Source organism: Pseudophryne corroboree, chromosome 2, assembly GCF_028390025.1.
Source record: "Pseudophryne corroboree isolate aPseCor3 chromosome 2, aPseCor3.hap2, whole genome shotgun sequence".
Taxonomy (NCBI): domain Eukaryota; kingdom Metazoa; phylum Chordata; class Amphibia; order Anura; family Myobatrachidae; genus Pseudophryne; species Pseudophryne corroboree.
In genome coordinates, this window is record NC_086445.1 from 424,107,315 (window position 1) to 424,127,476 (window position 20,162).

The 20,162-nt window shown below is 45.5% G+C and overlaps 1 protein-coding gene across 6 annotated transcripts in view; it reads right to left on the reverse strand.

The window, feature by feature from the left end:
* Positions 1 to 5,384: 5,384 nt before the first annotated feature.
* The window catches only part of GPM6B (glycoprotein M6B), a 236,112-nt gene continuing 221,334 nt past the window's right edge, over positions 5,385 to 20,162 (reverse strand). For 4 of the 6 annotated variants that reach the window (XM_063953529.1, XM_063953532.1, XM_063953528.1 and 1 more), the window contains 2 exons: positions 16,119 to 16,184; positions 5,385 to 7,112 (listed from right to left, as the gene is read on the reverse strand). In XM_063953529.1, the coding sequence (XP_063809599.1) occupies positions 6,963 to 7,112; positions 16,119 to 16,184 (216 nt within the window). In that variant the 3' untranslated portion in view covers positions 5,385 to 6,962. Of the gene's footprint in view, positions 7,113 to 7,408; positions 8,510 to 16,118; positions 16,185 to 20,162 lie in introns of those variants that run through there. The other 2 variants (XM_063953530.1, XM_063953533.1) reach the window with 1 other exon arrangement.

Sequence of the window (20,162 nt, forward strand, 5' to 3'; positions counted from 1 at the left end):
CGGCTACAAAATATTTTTGTGCTGTTTCAGAGTAGCTTCAGACCTACTCAGCGCTTGCGATCACTTCAACTGTTCAGTTCCTGTTTTGACATCACAAACACGCCCTGCGTTCGCCCAGCCACGCCTGCGTTTTTCCTGGCACGTCTGCGTTTTTTCGAACACTCCCTGAAAACGGTCAGTTGGCACCCAGAAATGCCCACTTAATGTCAATCACTCTGCGGCGAGCAGTGCAACTAAAAAGCGTCACTAGACCTGTGTAAAACAACGGCCGTTGTGAAAATACGTTGCGCCACATGCGCAGAAGTGCAGATTTTTGCATCATCGCTGCTGAGCGAGAGACAGTGTCAGGGAGAGAAAGAATCAGTGAGAGACTGTCAGGGAGAGGGAGAGCAAAAGTGTCAGGAAGAGAGAGAGAGTTTGTGATGATTCAGAGATGGACACAGCCGCGCGTCTGTACACAGTGCCCACGTCCATCTGGTCAGCGCACGCACACTGGTCGCAATACGCATACACGACCCTTCTCCTTGTGGCTGCAGGGTGAATGACAGTGGCGGATGTTTGGGGGCCGGCTTTGTGGGGTTGTGGCGGGCAAAACAAGGGCATGTTGGGAGTATTTTCAGGGTGGCTGTGAGATGTCACACCAGCCGCTCCTAGAAAAAAAAATGGCGCCAGACAACCTGCCAGCGCAGCCAGGCTTCACTGGCAGTGGTCAACCTCTAATCGATGCATCCGCAATTAAATTGCAGACACAATGTGAGGTGGCACCACACACATGCTGGGCGGCCTTGCCCTGAGCTGGGCAGCCCCTGCATGTTAGTAGATGGACAAAGATCTTGCTGCAGGAAGCAAGATCTGCATCCATCACTGAATAACCCCCGGTGTCAGGGAGAGAGTTTCCAAGAGAGAGAGGGGGAGAGAGTGTTAGGCTGGGGCCACACATAGAGGCGAAGCGGGTCCCATTCAGCGGGACCCACTTGGCCGCAAGGAGACTGCTATGCAGGCGCCCACACATGTGCGGCAGTCCCTGAGTCGCCGCACGTGTGTGTGCGCATGCTGCGATTGGGCCGTATGACAGGACGGTGGGATTTCAATGTGAACACATACATTTTAATGTATGTGTTCACGTACTGTGCTCCAATGAAATCCTGTGTGTCACTGGCCAGATCCTGTTCTGCGGCATCCCGCAGAACAGGATCCGTGTGCACACAAAACCCTCCTCCCGGCCAAGCGGGTCCCGTGTGGCCCCAGCCTTAGGGAGAGAGAGGGACAGGGAGCGAGTGGGAGAGACATTACCTGACTGCACTGCAGCACTGAGCACGACATGTCTCTCATGGGGGTGGACAGTTCTCTGCGAACACCCACGAATCGTGGCACTGCTGCTCAGCTCTACTGTCGGGAGCCAGCCCTGGTAATCGGGAAGTGGGGGGGGGGGGAGAGAGAGAGAGAGGGGGTCCCTGATAACTCGTTTGTTTTTCCTACTTGTAGCTGGCAGGACATGGTAGAATCGCACAACTCCATTTTATGCCTGTGAACCGCGGGCCCCTCAAGACCTTGGAGCCCGGTATGGGGGTAGCCTTTGTACCCCCCTGTTGTCGGGCTTGATTATTTGGAGGTGTCCAAGGACATGATAAATAGCAAAGGTGATAATTGTCAGTACTACCAAACTGCTTGTAATTGGTTTTATACAAATGCACCACTGTTGGTGATAGGTGTTTTTTTTTTTTTTGCTTAAGCATATATTATGGCTTTGTGTGTACTTTAGCAATTTTCTTTCCCCACATAAGATACAACTCTGTATAATATTGTATGTATTCAAAATGTGACGTTTTATTAATGCCTAACTACATATGAATAAGTACAATTGGTTTAAAACATAGTAAGTGTATTCCATGTATGGCCATCAGGGCCAGGGCGTTCCTATACCACCAGTGCTAGCCTGCACATATCTTGGCTTATGTACAGTATTCCTCAGGATATTGGTGTGTAATAGTTTTACATCTGACTTTATCAAGTGTAACTTATGTCCAGTTAAATACTGGCTGCTTTATTTTTACACTGCAATTTATATTTCAGTTTGAACACACCCCACCCAAATCTAACTCTCTCTGCACATGTTATATCTGCCTTCCCTGCAGTGCACATGGGGCCTCATTCCGAGTTGATCACAGCCAGCAACTTTTTGCTGCTGCTGCGATCAACTAGTTCATGGGGGAGTGTATTTTAGCTTAGCAGGTCTGCGATCGCTTGTGCAGCTCTGCTAAGCTAAAAAAAATTTCAAGCAGAACAAGACTAGCCCTGGACATACTTACCCTGTGCGACGATCTCTGCGATGCTGGGGCCGGCTTTGACGTCAGACATCCGCCCTCCATTCTTCTGGACACGCCTGTGTTTTCAAATCCACTCCCCGAAAACGGCAGGCAGCGGTCCGGACACGCCCAGGAACGCCTTCTTTCTGTCAATCTTCTTGCGGTCGGCTCTGCGACCGCTTTCTTCGTTGAGCGCGACATAACCCGGCGACCCCTGCAGTGCGAATGGGTATGGAATGCGCAGTGCAGCCGCTGCGCATGCACATTCCAGACACGTTCGCACTGCAGAGACAAACCGCTGCATGCGAACGGGTCGGAATGACCCCCCCTGGTTTTTCCCAACTGCTAACAAATTTGCTGCTGCGATCAACTCTGAATTACCCCCTAAATTCAAAGAAATGCTAAAGAATAAAAAATCTGCTTAGAAAGTGAGCAGCAAACATGTTACTGTTTTATAGTGTGTTCTCTAAATAATTCTCTAATATCAGCTTTAGTCCAAATGCGAGGTTGAGGGAAGAAAAACACAGACACCCAGTAATAAAAATATGGAATGTAATACAAAGATTTAGATTTATTACTAGTTATTTATATAGCAGGCATATTCCACCACCCTATACAGAGCCTATATGGCTCACATCAGTCCCTGCCACAGCTTACACTCTATATTCCCTACCACAAAAGAAATGAAGATACATTTTCAAACCACAAGAAAATTTCCAATGGGACACTCAGGGTCACAGTAAATGTGTGGAAATATTCAATGAGTTAAAATAAATTTTATATATATTAAAATAATAGACCCAAACTACTGACAATAATATTAATTATTGAATTAAAAGTGAAATCTAAATAAAACAAACGGCTGACGACGTGAAGGTGTGATATTTTTTTTTTAAAGTGATAAATGCGCAAGACAAAAATATTTTGGGTAGAAAATCAAGTTACTCAGTAGACATAAGGAATATGATTTATATGTTAAAATAGTAATAAATGTTCCTGTAAACAATATCATGTGTAATTATGTATAACTATTACATTCGTGTGCCTATTAAATACCTGGATCACATACAAACATCAGGGCAAATTTTTTGTTGGGAGCCAATTAACCAGCATACTTTTGGACTGTGTGAGGAAACCAAGGTGCCGGCGGAAACCCCCACAAGCATGACGAGAATACACAAACTCCACACAGTAAAGGACGTACTGCGCTTTTATTCTCCTTTAGGTATTTCATGTGTAAAATAGAGCAAACCAAGAGAGTCTCTTTGCAAATCTAGCACCTATCCCATAAGTAACTATTAGTTAGGTCAGTGGTTCCCAAACTTTCGTGAATCAGGGTTCCCTAGAGCCAGCCTGTGGCTTTCCAGCAGTTGTAAAACTACAAGTCCCAGCATGCTCTGCTATTAGGTAATGCTTAAACTGTGGCAGGGCATGCTGGGATATATAATTTCACAACAGCTGAAGAGCCACAGGTTGCCCAGACCTGCCCTAGAGTATCAGCATTTTGGTTTTCATTGACCCCTACACCCAAATTTCCTCATTGAGCAATTCAGAAAAAATGACATTAATTGTGCTTACCCGTCATCCTCAGGGTCAGTTATGTGACGGTGGACAGTGTTGCAGTTTTATTTGTACACATTTTATGATAGGCAAAAGAAGAATTTATGGCTGCCATAAATTGTTTGGAAACCACTGTGTTAGCTACTCTTCAGTATAGTGTATCTAATAAGTAATGCGGCCTATACATATAAGCGGAGATTCCCAGATGCTGATCTATTTATCATAAACCATTTTGCCGATCAGTTAATTTTCCCCAGGATGGGGGTAGAATGTGGCTAAATATTACCTGTTAAAAATCCCCGATTCTACTATTCCGATCATTTTTTTTGTTGGAATCGGAGAATCAAGACTGTTAAATACTGGATTTTGACGATCCCAGGTATTAGCAGAACATAAAATTGTCCCAATTAATTGCAGATGTTTGGGCATCATAACTAATATGTGTGATCTTTGGTGACTCGAGGAGGATACAGTACAGCCATTCCCGGACCAAATTCATGCATCACAAACACAATGTATTGAGATGTTATGCAATTAGCCTGAATACATGTGGTAGTGGCAAAGAACATACAGTACTGCGTATTTACGCACACTAGATATGTGCACATAATACACTAATGAGTAAGAAAGTCTTCTTTATTACTAATCAGAACACTAATAATGATCTAATCCTTAGGCAAATGCAAACCTTAACAAGGATGTGTGTTTTTGGCTCTAAGACAACTTTGTGCCTTTAAAACAGGGGTGGGCAAACTACGGCCCGCGGGCTACATGCGGCCCGTGAACTGATCCTGCCCGGCCCGCTTCAGTGTGCAATGACAAGCGCCCGACTGGCTGAGCTGCTTGTCATTGCGCTGCATTACCTCTGAGCCGTGGGCGCTGCTGAGTAAGCCTGGTCATGTTGGGTACAGCCGGCCAGATTACCTGTGATATCAGGCGCTGTTGGGGGTGGAGCCAAAGGCAGAGCTGCAGCATGGATCTGGACGGCGTGTGGCGGGCAGTTTGAACACATACAGCAGCACAGGCACAGCACTATCTGGACTCGGGGAAGAGCACCTAAGTAAGGTACATGTTTGGATGGCGGGTGGCAGCGGGACCTGCCTGGCAAGGGGGCAGGGGTGCCCAGTGTGGGGGTGCCAGGGCGGGGGCAGCTGGCAATTCTGTCCAGGGAGGAAAGCTGGTAACTTTGTCTGGGGAGGGGAGCTGATTAATTTGTCCACGGAGGGAGGAGATGAGAGGGAAGATAACTGTAAAAAGTTTTTTTTTTAATTATTATTAAATGTGATCGTTAGCAAGTGGTGTTTTGACACCTGACTATTCAATGTTGGTGGCAGTAGGGAATGCACTCGAAGCATAATCTGCGATAAGTACCCTGCTGGAGCCACATTGTTTTGTGTGCGGCTTTCGATATTCAATGGAAAGTGTTAAGTGGCCCCCCAGCTGAAATAATTGCCCACCCCTGCTTTAAAACATAGATGTAGCAAAAACTAGATCTTAAATCACCACAGAGCCGCTAGGTTTATCTACAAATATTTATTATAACACTTGGATATAACTACAGGAAGCCCTTGGCACTGATAGAAAATATTGATTCACTGTTAGGTTACAAAATTTATACATAGCAAAAGATAACTTTTTTTTTCTTTTACATAAAAATAATACACTATCTAGAACTCAAAAAGAAAACTTCAACTACACAAAATAGTGAAAAAAAATTGCCTTCATTATCCATACATTAGGACACTGGGCTGAAACAATCACCTGCAGTGCAGTAGAAATAATGAGCAATTGCATGCACTGGCTTTAACAAAAAGCTAAGCTACTATGTTACATGTTCTCTAAATACATTAAGGTCTCGTGCACATGGGCAATAATCTTAAGCATGTAGCCTGTATCCTTAAAGACTATTAAATGCCCTGTGACCCAAGTTGTGTGTGTATATATTATTGGAACTCACTGCACGTCTACCGAGTGTTTATTACAAGCTATGACTCCCTGACTTTCATTGTTCAGAGCCCTTGTCACTCAGGTGTGTTCTCTGAACCCATATAAACTACAGGGAAGCATTGGGAATTGCTAATTTGCTTCAAACACAGTGAGAAGTTCCTGGTCTTGCCCATGCTGTAGCAATGCCCATGTGCACAAGCCCTTAACAACTCAACTTAATCTGAAAAAAGTGTACAAAAAAATAAAGTTGTCCTTTCAGGATTGTAGTCAACAAAAATATCTGAACACGGTCTGTTCACATTTCAACAATTAGGAATACCTGTAGAACATGGAGTAGACGGGGAACCCACACCTACCCACCTGTGTACAGTTCACTTTTTTATTTTCTATTCATATTTAAGAAGTGCAACTGTCAAACCAAAAATCACTATTAACTATAGAAATATAAGTGACCTACAGCAACAACGTAATACTACATCTTCAAATGCACCACTGTAATTGTATTTGCCATTATTACCTAAGACTGAACCCTATAAAATGGCCTACTTTAGATATTCAGTCAATTTAAACAATTCGACATGAACCAGCGATGGAGGAGTCGGGCATTTTGTCTCTCATGCCCTAGCGACATCCTAGTGAAATATTCTCATGAATATTGGTTCATCCACACATTGGCTGCTTCCACTGGTATTCAGCCACCTTTCCCGATGCTCAGGCATTTCTGGAAGCATCAGTGACATAAAGAAATGCACTCAGGTTAATTGTTTCATTTCAAAATGGCAACACTAGCGTAGGAGTTTAACGTGTACTTATGCCTACTAAGCATTAATTGGACAGATTTAAGTATTTGATATAACAAGCGCATATAATAATAACCACCTCTCCAATTCTATAGTTCCTTATTTTTGTATTACCCGGGAGGGAAAAATAGACCATAACCGCCATTTCCTTTATAAAAGTGCTTCCTTTTAAAATGCCTGAGATCAAAATGTGTGGGAGGAACAAAGACACCATTGTTATGCACTGGAATTCGTTTAAACTGTACAAAATCACATCTAGTAGCAGTTTTTTTTGTTTTATTAAATCATTAGCCGTTTGAATTCATTAATTAGCCATAAGCGCTACTGCTTCTCATGCTGTTATGGTGATTTATGTATAAGAATTGAGCTGTTCTTTTGACCGTGACTGGATATCTTGCAGTTCTTGCTCTTCTTTGGCTTTAGTGTCTTGGTAGGCCTGCATTTTGCTTGCATCCTTTAAGTAGGCCCAATTAGCAGCCAGAATCATGAGGAAGTGGATCTGCAAGAGAAGGGTGAGGACGATGGCTAGTAAACGTGTCAAGAGGCAAAGCAAGCAGCTGTTAGAGTACTAACTGTAGTAGTAATAGTCTACGAGTAAATTGAAAAAAAAAGTTAATCTGTTTTTGTAACACTGTAGTGAAAATTAATAACCTTATATCCATGCATGCACTGTCTATACTATGCTGGACAAAGGTAAGACAAGCAATTTAGGGCATTAGTAAGCAGAACTCTGCAGGAATCCTTTTTGCAAAGTGGTTAAACCAACAAACTTTTCTCAAGAAGGTAAAAAAAAAATGAAACCAAAAAAACATACTTTATTTTGTTATATATTTATATATCAAACAAATACTCTATAATAGATACATGTACACAAGTGCAAAAAACATATCGAGACATACTAAAAGAGAAAATATGTATGATCCATTAAGTAGAATTGGTCTTCATGTATTAAATGAACTGTGGAGGTAACTGGTTTATAAACAGAAGCATGCAGTCCACAAATTAGTCTTTATTGCCACTTTATTCAACTACAAAAATAGGTTATATAAAAATGAAATCATTGCTAGTGCTCATAGGTTTCTTTAAACACTTTCATTTCAGAATGAGCTGGTATCCAGTGATAATTAGGTCACACAGAAATCCTTCTCTGCACTACTTCCTGTCACACGTTACATCACTTCCTCTCTTCCTGGCCAGAGTGGCCTCCAGTAACTGCAAATCAAGTTATTTGACTTCTATCTAATGGCAAAATGTGTATTAGTCTAGTGGAGATCTGGCTAATAAATAATAATCTGTTACTTTCATTTGCTGAAACTGTACAAGTGCGTGACCTTGTGAAAAATAAAAAACAGTGTACAACTTTTTGTGACTTTGGGCAAATGGGGAGAAGATAAGTTTGTTACGGATTAGTATGGGATCATACAAAAGATAAATATATATATTGATACGTTGCTGCATCTGGCATTGATAATACTCTGTCCATCCTGGGCATCCTATATCATTTACAATTGTAACTGTACCACAGTTAAGGGGAGTTGAATAGACAGGGAAAGGCACGCCACATTAGTAGCCAAAATGAATGTGCTTTCATTTAAGTAACAGCATTTAGCCAGATCTCATCCACTGTTGTGCTTACATACAATCATTTTATTATTATTACTCCTCCACAAGGCTATAAGTGACACTATTTACAAAAACAAAACAAAAAACAATGTTCATAGAAAATCTGAATTGCTAGACTTAGTTTTAGTCCAGGGTGTCAGTGGTAGATTAAGCTACAACAATCAGTCTCTCTAATGCTGTGACTAAAACAGATTAGAATTTAGTGCAGCAATCCTCCCGACTCTTAAACTTCAAAACGGCATAGTTATATGTGGTTGCCATCATGTAGATCAGCTGGTGGAAAAGAACAAAATAAAAAGGTGTGTAAGATAGGGCACATTAATGCCTCATACAGCCTCGGACATCACTCAGCTACAGATTCAGCTTTTTGAATCAGGGAAGATGAAGGTTGATGTGTATTAAATATTTCTCAATGGTCAGAAGTAAAGAACCTCAGAAACCTCTGCAATAGTACGTCTATTCCCACCGACTGTTAGACAATACAATATGTGACCAGGACATGGAGAGAAGAATACTATTCTTTTAGGGTTCTGGGATTATTAGTATGACATATTTATACACACTGTCTATTATCTAGAGAGACACACTTCTGGATGGATGGATAGAATAGATAGATAAGATAGATAGATGCAGTAGACAGACAGATAGATAGATAGATTCGGTATGATTTACCGGCGGTCGGGATCCCAGCGGTCAGCAGACAGACACTGGAATACAGACAGCTAGTACAGCAAGTCCCAGTGCGGGTTCGCTGTGCTTGCAACACATTGGGTCCGTTGGCGCCACACTATTTGGTCATGATTCCAACTACTGCCCTTTTCCCGGATGTCAGGATTCTAGCATCTGTATCCTGAACGCTCGGATCCCGACTGCCGGTAAATTAACCACATCCCAGATAGAAAGATAGATACAGAGCATCTGAAACTGACAATTCTTAACTTCTAGGCAACGAGAAACACATACATTAGATAAAGAAGGAGTAATTTACATTCATCATATAATCATACTTCATGGTATGTAGCACACTGAAGTGTAGAATACCAGCACTTTCATTTTTAGTTCCAATTCTTTCCAAGATACTTTAGCTAAAACAGAGAAATCCCGCTCCAATGCAGTATAGAACCAAACATTCAGCTGCATCCTATTAGGGATCAATAAACGCACCAGGAATAGCAGTTTGTTCATGAGTTCTGTACTTTCTTTTAGAGTCAATTATCTCACTGTGGCACAACGTTTAATTTCTGAATAGTACTAAATTATGTGTATTCTATTACATTTAACAAAACCCATGAAAAAATGTGTGATTTGCTCTTATTTGAAGAAAATGACTCAATGAAAATCTGTAAGAAATAATAAGATTTTACTTACCGATAAATCTATTTCTCGGAGTCCGTAGTGGATGCTGGGGTTCCTGAAAGGACCATGGGAATAGCGGCTCCGCAGGAGACAGGGCACAAAAAGTAAAGCTTTTTCCGATCAGGTGGTGTGCACTGGCTCCTCCCCCTATGACCCTCCTCCAGACTCCAGTTAGGTACTGTGCCCGGACGAGCGTACACAATAAGGGAGGATTTTGAATCCCGGGTAAGACTCATACCAGCCACACCAATCACACCGTACAACTTGTGATCTAAACCCAGTTAACAGTATGATAACAGCGGAGCCTCTGAAAGATGGCTTCCTACAACAATAACCCGAATAAGTTAACAATAACTATGTACAATTTATGCAGATAATCCGCACTTGGGATGGGCGCCCAGCATCCACTACGGACTCCGAGAAATAGATTTATCGGTAAGTAAAATCTTATTTTCTCTATCGTCCTAGTGGATGCTGGGGTTCCTGAAAGGACCATGGGGATTATACCAAAGCTCCCAAACGGGCGGGAGAGTGCGGATGACTCTGCAGCACCGAATGAGAGAACTCCAGGTCCTCCTTAGCCAGAGTATCAAATTTGTAAAATTTTACAAACGTGTTCTCCCCTGACCACGTAGCTGCTCGGCAAAGTTGTAATGCCGAGACCCCTCGGGCAGCCGCCCAAGATGAGCCCACCTTCCTTGTGGAGTGGGCCTTTACAGATTTAGGCTGTGGCAGGCCTGCCACAGAATGTGCCAGTTGGATTGTGCTACAGATCCAACGAGCAATCGTCTGCTTAGACGCAGGAGCACCCATCTTGTTGGGTGCATACAATATAAACAACGAGTCAGATTTTCTGACTCCAGCTGTTCTTGCAATATATATTTTTAATGCTCTGACAACGTCCAGTAACTTGGAGTCCTCCAAGTCACTTGTAGCCGCAGGCACTACAATAGGCTGGTTCAGATGAAATGCTGACACCACCTTAGGGAGAAAATGCGGACGAGTCCGCAGTTCTGCCCTGTCCGAATGGAAAATCAGATATGGGCTTTTGTAAGATAAAGCTGCCAATTCTGACACTCTCCTGGCAGAAGCCAGGGCTAGAAGCATGGTCACTTTCCAAGTGAGATATTTCAAATCCACCTTATTTAGTGGTTCAAACCAATGAGATTTTAGAAAATCCAAAACTACATTGAGATCCCACGGTGCCACTGGAGGCACCACAGGAGGCTGTATATGCAGCACTCCCTTAACAAAGGTCTGGACTTCAGGGACTGAAGCCAATTCTTTTTGGAAGAAAATCGACAGGGCCGAAATTTGAACCTTAATAGATCCCAATTTGAGACCCATAGACAATCCTGATTGCAGGAAATGTAGGAATCGACCCAGTTGAAATTCCTCCGTCGGAGCACTCCGATCTTCGCACCACGCAACATATTTTCGCCAAATTCGGTGATAATGTTGCACGGTTACTTCTTTCCTTGCTTTAATCAAAGTAGGAATGACTTCTTCCGGCATGCCTTTTTCCATTAGGATCCGGCGTTCAACCGCCATGCCGTCAAACGCAGCCGCGGTAAGTCTTGAAACAGACAGGGACCCTGCTGAAGCAAGTCCCTCCTTAGAGGTAGAGGCCACGGATCTTCCGTGATCATCTCTTGAAGTTCCGGGTACCAAGTCCTTCTTGGCCCATCCGGAACCACTAGTATCGTTCTTACGCCTCTTTGCCGTATAATTCTCAATACTTTTGGTATGAGAGGCAGAGGAGGAAACACATACACCGACTGGTACACCCAAGGCGTTACCAGCGCGTCCACAGCTATTGCCTGCGGATCTCTTGACCTGGCGCAATACCTGTCCAGTTTTTTGTTGAGGCGAGACGCCATCATGTCCACCATTGGTCTTTCCCAACGGGTTACCAGCATGTGGAAGACTTCTGGATGAAGTCCCCACTCTCCCGGGTGAAGATCGTGTCTGCTGAGGAAGTCTGCTTCCCAGTTGTCCACTCCCGGGATGAACACTGCTGATAGCGCTATCACATGATTCTCTGCCCAGCGAAGAATCCTTGCAGCTTCTGCCATTGCACTCCTGCTTCTTGTGCCGCCCTGTCTGTTCACATGGGCGACTGCCGTGATGTTGTCCGACTGGATCAACACCGGTTTTCCCTGAAGCAGAGGTTCTGCCTGGCTTAGAGCATTGTATATTGCTCTTAGTTCCAGAATGTTTATGTGAAGAGACGTTTCCAGGCTCGTCCATACTCCCTGGAAGTTTCTTCCTTGTGTGACTGCTCCCCAGCCTCTCAGGCTGGCGTCCGTGGTCACCAGGATCCAATCCTGTATGCCGAATCTGCGGCCCTCCAATAGATGAGGACTCTGCAACCACCACAGAAGAGACACCCTTGTCCTTGGAGACAGGGTTATCCGTAGGTGCATCTGAAGATGCGACCCTGACCATTTGTCCAACAGATCCCTTTGGAAAATTCTTGCGTGGAATCTGCCGAATGGAATTGCTTCGTAAGAAGCCACCATTTTTCCCAGGACTCTTGTGCATTGATGTACAGACACTTTTCCTGGTTTTAGGAGGTTCCTGACAAGCTCGGATAACTCCTTGGCTTTTTCCTCCGGGAGAAAAACCTTTTTCTGAACCGTGTCCAGAATCATCCCTAGGAACAGCAGACGAGTTGTCGGCATTAACTGGGATTTTGGAATATTCAGAATCCACCCGTGCTGTTTTAGCACTTCTTGAGACAGTGCTAATCCCATCTCTAGCTGTTCTCTGGACCTCGCCCTTATTAGGAGATCGTCCAAGTATGGGATAATTAATACGCCTTTTCTTCGAAGAAGAATCATCATCTCGGCCATTACCTTTGTAAAGATCCGAGGTGCCGTGGACAATCCGAACGGCAGCGTCTGAAACTGATAGTGACAGTTTTGTACAACGAACCTGAGGTACCCCTGGTGTGAGGGGTAAATTGGAACGTGGAGATACGCATCCTTGATGTCCAAGGATACCATAAAGTCCCCCTCTTCCAGGTTCGCTATCACTGCTCTGAGTGACTCCATTTTGAACTTGAACTTCTTTATGTACAGGTTCAAGGACTTCAGATTTAGAATAGGCCTTACCGAGCCATCCGGCTTCGGTACCACAAAAAGAGTGGAATAATACCCCTTCCCTTGTTGTAGAAGAGGTACCTTGACTATCACCTGCTGAGAGTACAGCTTGTGAATGGCTTCCAAAACCGTCTCCCTTTCGGAGGGGGACGTTGGTAAAGCAGACTTCAGGAAACGGCGAGGTGGATCCGTCTCTAATTCCAACCTGTACCCTTGAGATATTATCTGCAGGATCCAGGGATCTACCTGCGAGTGAGCCCACTGCGCGCTGTAAATTTTGAGACGACCGCCCACCTTCCCCGAGTCCGCTTGAGAAGCCCCAGCGTCATGCTGAGGCTTTTGTAGAAGCCGGGGAGGGCTTCTGTTCCTGGGAAGGAGCTGCGTGTTGCTGTCTCTTCCCTCGACCTTTGCCTCGTGGCAGATATGAATAGCCCTTTGCTCTCTTATTTTTAAAGGAACGAAAGGGCTGCGGTTGAAAAGTCGGTGCCTTTTTCTGTGGGGGAGTGACTTGAGGTAGAAAGGTGGATTTCCCGGCTGTAGCCGTGGCCACCAAATCTGATAGACCGACTCCAAATAACTCCTCCCCTTTATACGGCAAAACTTCCATATGCCGTTTTGAATCCGCATCGCCTGTCCACTGTCGCGTCCATAAAGCTCTTCTGGCCGAAATGGACATAGCACTTACCCGTGATGCCAGTGTGCAGATATCCCTCTGTGCATCACGCATATAAAGAAATGCATCCTTTATTTGTTCTAACGACAGTAAAATATTGTCCCTGTCCAGGGTATCAATATTTTCAATCAGGGACTCTGACCAAACTACCCCAGCACTGCCCATCCAGGCAGTCGCTATAGCTGGTCGTAGTATAACACCTGCATGTGTGTATATACTTTTTTGGATATTTTCCATCCTCCTATCTGATGGATCTTTAAGTGCGGCCGTCTCAGGAGAGGGTAACGCCACTTGTTTAGATAAGCGTGTTAGCGCCTTGTCCACCCTAGGAGGTGTTTCCCAGCGCTCCCTAACCTCTGGTGGGAAAGGGTATAATGCCAATAATTTCTTTGAAATTATCAGCTTTTTATCCGGGGCAACCCACGCTTCATTACACACGTCATTTAATTCTTCTGATTCAGGAAAAACTATAGGTAGTTTTTTCACACCCCACATAATACCCTGTTTAGTGGTACCTGTAGTATCAGCTAAATGTAACGCCTCCTTCATTGCCAAAATCATATAACGTGTGGCCCTACTGGAAAATACGGTTGATTCGTCACCGTCACCACTGGAGTCATCGCCTGTGTCTGGGTCTGTGTCGACCGACTGAGGCAAAGGGCGTTTCACAGCCCCTGACGGTGTTTGAGTCGCCTGGACAGGCACTAATTGATTGTCCGGCCGCCTCATGTCGTCAAACGACTGCTTTAGCGTGTTGACACTATCCCGTAGTTCCATAAATAAAGGCATCCATTCCGGTGTCGACTCCCTAGGGGGTGACATCCTCATATTTGGCAATTGCTCCGCCTCCACACCAATATCGTCCTCATACATGTCGACACACACGTACCGACACACAGCAGACACACAGGGAATGCTCCTAACGAAGACAGGACCCACTAGCCCTTTGGGGAGACAGAGGGAGAGTTTGCCAGCACACACCAAAAGCGCTATATATATATATCAGGGATAGCCTTATAATAAGTGCTCCCTTATAGCTGCTTTGTTATATCAAATTTTCGCCATAAATGTGCCCCCCCCTCTCTGTTTTACCCTGTTTCTGTAGTGCAGTGCAGGGGAGAGACTTGGGAGCCGTCCTGACCAGCGGAGCTGTGAGAGGAAATGGCGCCGTGTGCTGAGGAGATAGGCCCCGCCCCTTTTCTGGCGGGCTCGTCTCCCGCTATTTAGAAAAATTAGGCAGGGGTTAAATATCTCCATATAGCCTCTAGGGCTATATGTGAGGTATTTTTAGCCTTTATAGGTAATCATTTTGCCTCCCAGGGCGCCCCCCTCCCAGCGCCCTGCACCCTCAGTGACTGCCGTGTGAAGTGTGCTGAGAGGAAAATGGCGCACAGCTGCAGTGCTGTGCGCTACCTTTTGAAGACTGCAGGAGTCTTCAGCCGCCGATTCTGGACCTCTTCTGTCTTCAGCATCTGCAAGGGGGCCGGCGGCGTGGCTCCGGTGACCATCCAGGCTGTACCCGTGATCGTCCCTCTGGAGCTTGATGTCCAGTAGCCAAGAAGCCAATCCATCCTGCACGCAGGTGAGTTGACTCCTTCTCCCCTCAGTCCCTCGCTGCAGTGATCCTGTTGCCAGCAGGAATCACTGTAAAATAAAAAACCTAGCTAAACTTTTTCTAAGCAGCTCTTTAGGAGAGCCACCTAGATTGCACCCTTCTCGGCCGGGCACAAAAATCTAACTGGAGTCTGGAGGAGGGTCATAGGGGGAGGAGCCAGTGCACACCACCTGATCGGAAAAAGCTTTACTTTTTGTGCCCTGTCTCCTGCGGAGCCGCTATTCCCATGGTCCTTTCAGGAACCCCAGCATCCACTAGGACGATAGAGAAAATACGAATGTCCATGGACACTAACTAGAGTATCCCTCTTATTTTTACAAGGGGATATGTTGTCGGTATACAGTGCGTTTGTATGCGAGCAGTCTGTGTGTCTATTATGGTATATCATGATCCATATTACATGTAAAGTGTTGGTGTTAACAGACCATAATAGCACAATAATTGGGGTGATTTTTATTTACTAAAATGACTCATTAAATTTATATAGACAGTCAAACTATATAGTTGTTATTGTAGGCCTTGACTACAGTATGTATAGTAACTTAGGAAGGGTTGTGTCACATTGGTTCTATTCACTTCAATGTAAATCATTACTTTTAGCAGACTGGAGAGGATGTCACGCAAGCATTTTTTCAATCACTCAGGCAGTTTTTAACATGCTAACTGTAGTGGTTGGTAAGATTGTCTACAGAGCGGAATAAAGTTGCTGTCCAGTTAAAAAAATACATGGGGGCAGATGTATTAAGCCTAGAGAAGTGATAAAGCAGTGATAAGTGCATGGTGATAACGCACCAGCCAATCAGCTTCAATATGTAAATTGACAGTTAGGAGCCAATTGGCTGGTGCGTTATCACCTTGCACTTATCACTGCTTTGTCACTTCTCCAGGCTTAATACATCTGCCCCAACACTGTTTGAATAGATCACTCACACAGACCATTAGAAAGACTTTTATGAGCTGTGGGACATAGAAGCGCTGCTCTGTTCCAGCTGCCACAGAAACACTACATTTTAGGCATGAGCGGCTCTTAACCTGGAAAAGCGCTAAACCTGATAACACCAAAGTGACACCACCCCAATTCTATAAGGATTACGTGGAATGCAACATTTACGCTGTACATTCACTCATACTCACCAGGGCAATAACAGTAGCTCCTGCCCCAGCACAGGCCACAATGAAGAGGTGGTAGGACATGTAGAACTGGGAAGAGAAATCAGAGAGGTAACAGAGGCTGAGCAGGGGATAAAACACAACACAAAAATGCACACACAGACTGAAGATGCATGAGTAAAGGGAATTACATTCACTCATTAATCTATTTACAAATTTATATATGATGAATCCTAAAAAGTTTTGCCTGGCACGCCCAGAGTATTTCAGGTTTGGTATAGAAGATCTACATACAGTGTTTAGGTTGACAGCGGTGAAGGTCAACAGCTGTAAAACGCCAACATGACAATGGTCGACACACAAATGGTCAACACTTTTTCAGTATTTTTGTTAAATTGTGTATGTTTGCTAATATGTCCCCACCATCAGTTGAAATGTGTACCCTGCAGGATCACTCCGCTCGCCATGCTTCGGGCAAGGTAGCTCACTGCGCTCGCCATAGGTTACTATTCCAAATCATAGTCCACGTGGATAGTAAATCAAGCAAATGTTGGGAAAATATGTAAAAAAACCCATAAGATTTTACTCACCGGTAAATCTATTTCTCGTAGTCCGTAGTGGATGCTGGGAACTCCGTAAGGACCATGGGGAATAGCGGCTCCGCAGGAGACTGGGCACAACTAAAGAAAGCTTTAGGACTACCTGGTGTGCACTGGCTCCTCCCTCTATGACCCTCCTCCAGACCTCAGTTAGGATACTGTGCCCGGAAGAGCTGACACAATAAGGAAAGGATTTTGAATCCCGGGTAAGACTCATACCAGCCACACCGTATAACTCGTGATATTATACCCAGTTAACAGTATGAAATATAACTGAGCCTCACTAACAGATGGCTTATAACAATAACCCTTTAGTTAGGCAATAACTATATACAAGTATTGCAGACAATCCGCACTTGGGATGGGCGCCCAGCATCCACTACGGACTACGAGAAATAGATTTACCGGTGAGTAAAATCTTATTTTCTCTGACGTCCTAGTGGATGCTGGGAACTCCGTAAGGACCATGGGGATTATACCAAAGCTCCCAAACGGGCGGGGGAGTGCGGATGACTCTGCAGCACCGAATGAGCAAACTCAAGGTCCTCCTCAGCCAGGGTATCAAACTTGCAGACCTTTTCAAAATTGTTTGAACCCGACCAAGTAACAGCTCGGCAAAGTTGTAAAGCCGAGACCCCTCGGGCAGCCGCCCAAGAAGAGCCCACTTTCCTCGTGGAATGGGCTTTTACAGATTTAGGGTGCGGCAGTCCAGCCGCAGAATGTGCAAGTTGAATCGTGCTACAGATCCAGCGAGCAATAGTCTGCTTAGAAGCAGGAGCACCCAGCTTGTTGGGTGCATACAGGATAAATAGCGAGTCAGTTTTCCTGACTCCAGCCGTCCTGGAAACATCTATTTTCAGGGCCCTGACTACGTCCAGTAACTTGGAGTCCTCCAAGTCCCACGCAGCCGCAGGCACCACAATAGGTTGGTTCACATGAAAAGCTGATACCACCTTAGGAAGGAATTGGGAACGAGTCCTCAATTCCGCCCTATCCATATGAAAATCAGATAAGGGCTTTTGCATGACAAAACCGCCAATTCTGATACACGCCTGGCCGACGCCAAGGCCAACCGCATGACCACTTTCCACGTGAGGTATTTTAGCTCTACGGATTTAAGTGGCTCAACCCAATGCGACTTCAGGAAATCCAACACCACGTTGAGATCCCACGGTGCCACTAGAGGCACAACCGGGGGCTGAGTATGCAGCACTCCCTTAACAAAAGTCTGAACTTCAGGCAGTGAAGCCAGTTCTTTTTGGAAGAAAATGTACAGAGCCGAAATCTGGACCTTCTCGTAACCCAATTTTAGGCCCGTAGTCACTCCTGACTGTAGGAAGTACAGAAATCGACCCAGTTAAAATTCCTCCGTTGGGGCCTTCCTGGCCTCACACCAAGCAACATATTTTTGCCATATGCGGTGATAATATTTTGCGATCACATCTTTCCTAGCCTTAATCAGCGTAGGAATGACTTCCTCCGGAATGCCTTTTTCCTTTAGGATCCGGTGTTCAACCGCCATGCCGTCAAACACAGCCGTGGTAAGTCTTGGAACAGGCAGGGCCCCTGCTGCAGCAGGTCCTGTCTGAGCGGCAGAGGCCATGGGTCCTCTGAGATCATTTCTAGAAGTTCTGGGTACCAAGCTCTTCTTGGCCAATCCGGAACCACGAGTATAGTTCTTACTCCTCTCCTTCTTAGTATTCTCAATACCTTGGGTATGAGAGGCAAAGGAAGGAACACATACACCGACTGGTACACCCACGGTGTTACCAGAGCGTCCACAGCTATCGCCTGAGGGTCCCTTGACCTGGCCCAATATCTTTTTAGCTGTTTGTTGAGGCGTGACGCCATCACGTCACCTGTGGCCTTTCTCAACGGTGTACAATCATTTTGAAGACTTCTGGATGAAGTCCCCACTCTCCCGGGTGGTGGTCGTGCCTGCTGAGAAAGTCTGCTTCCCAGTTGTCCACTCCGGGAATGAACACTGCTGACAGTGCTAACACATGATTTTCCGCCCATCGGAAAATCCTTGTGGCTTCTGCCATCACCATCCTGCTTCTTGTGCCGCCCTGCTGGTTAACATGGGCGACCGCCGTGATGTTGTCTGACTGGATCAGCACCGGCTGGTCTTGAAGCAGGGGTCTAGCCTGACTTAGGGCATTGTGAATGGCCCTTAGTCCCAGAATATTTATGTGTAGGGAAGTCTCCTGACTTGACCATAGTCCTTGGAAGTTTCTTCCCTGTGTGACTGCCCCCCAGCCTCGAAGGCTGGCACCCGTGGTCACCAGGACCCAGTCCTGTATGCCGAATCCGCGGCCCTCTAGAAGATGAGCACTCTGCAGCCACCACAACAGCGACACCCAGGCCCTTGGAGACAGGGTTATCAGCCGATGCATCTGAAGATGCGACCCGGACCTCTTGTCCAACAGATCCCACTGGAAGATCCTTGCCTGGAACCTGTCGAATGGAATTTCTTCGTAAGAAGCTACCATCTTTCCCAGGACTCGCGTGCATTGATGCACCAAAACCTGTATTTGTATTAGGAGGTCTCTGACTAGAGATGACAACTCCTTGGCCTTCTCCTCCGGGAGAAACCCTTTTTTCTTGTTCTGTGTCCAGAACCATACCCAGGAACAGTAGACGCGTCGTAGGAACCAGCTGCGACTTTGGACTATTCAGAATCCAGCCGTGCTGTTGTAGCACTTCCCGAGATAGTGCTACTCCGACGAACAACTGCTCCCTGGACCTCGCCTTTATAAGGAGATCGTCCAAGTACGGGATAATTATAACTCCCTTTTTTTGAAGGAGTATCATCATTTCGGCCATTACCTTGGTAAATACCCTCGGTGCCGGGGACAGACCAACGGCAACGTCTGGAATTGGTAATGACAGTCCTGTACCACAATTTTGAGGTACTCCTGGTGAGGAGGATAAATGGGGACATGCAGGTAAGCATCCTTGATGTCCAGTGATACCATGTAATCCCCTTCTTCCAGGCTTGCAATAACCGCCCTGAGCGATTCCATTTTGAACTTGAACCTTCGTATATAAGTGTTCAAGGATTTCAATTTTAGAATGGGTCTCACCGAACCGCCTGGTTTCGGTACCACAACATTGTGGAATAGTAACCCCGGCCTTGTTGAAGGAGGGGTACCTTGATTATCACCTGCTGGAAGTACAGCTTGTGAATTGCCGCCAGTACTACCTCTCCTCGAGGGCAGCAGGCACGGCTGATTTGAGGTAACGGCGAGGGGGGAGTCGCCTCGAACTCCAGCTTGTATCCCTGTGATACTACTTGCAGAACCCAGGGATCCACCTGTGAGCGAGCCCACTGGTCGCTGAAGTTCCCGAGACGCGCCCCCACCGCACCTGGCTCCACCTGTGGAGCCCCAGCATCATGCGGTGGACTCAGAGGAAGCGGGGGAAGATTTTTGATCCTGGGAACTGGCTGTCTGGTGCAGCTTTTTCC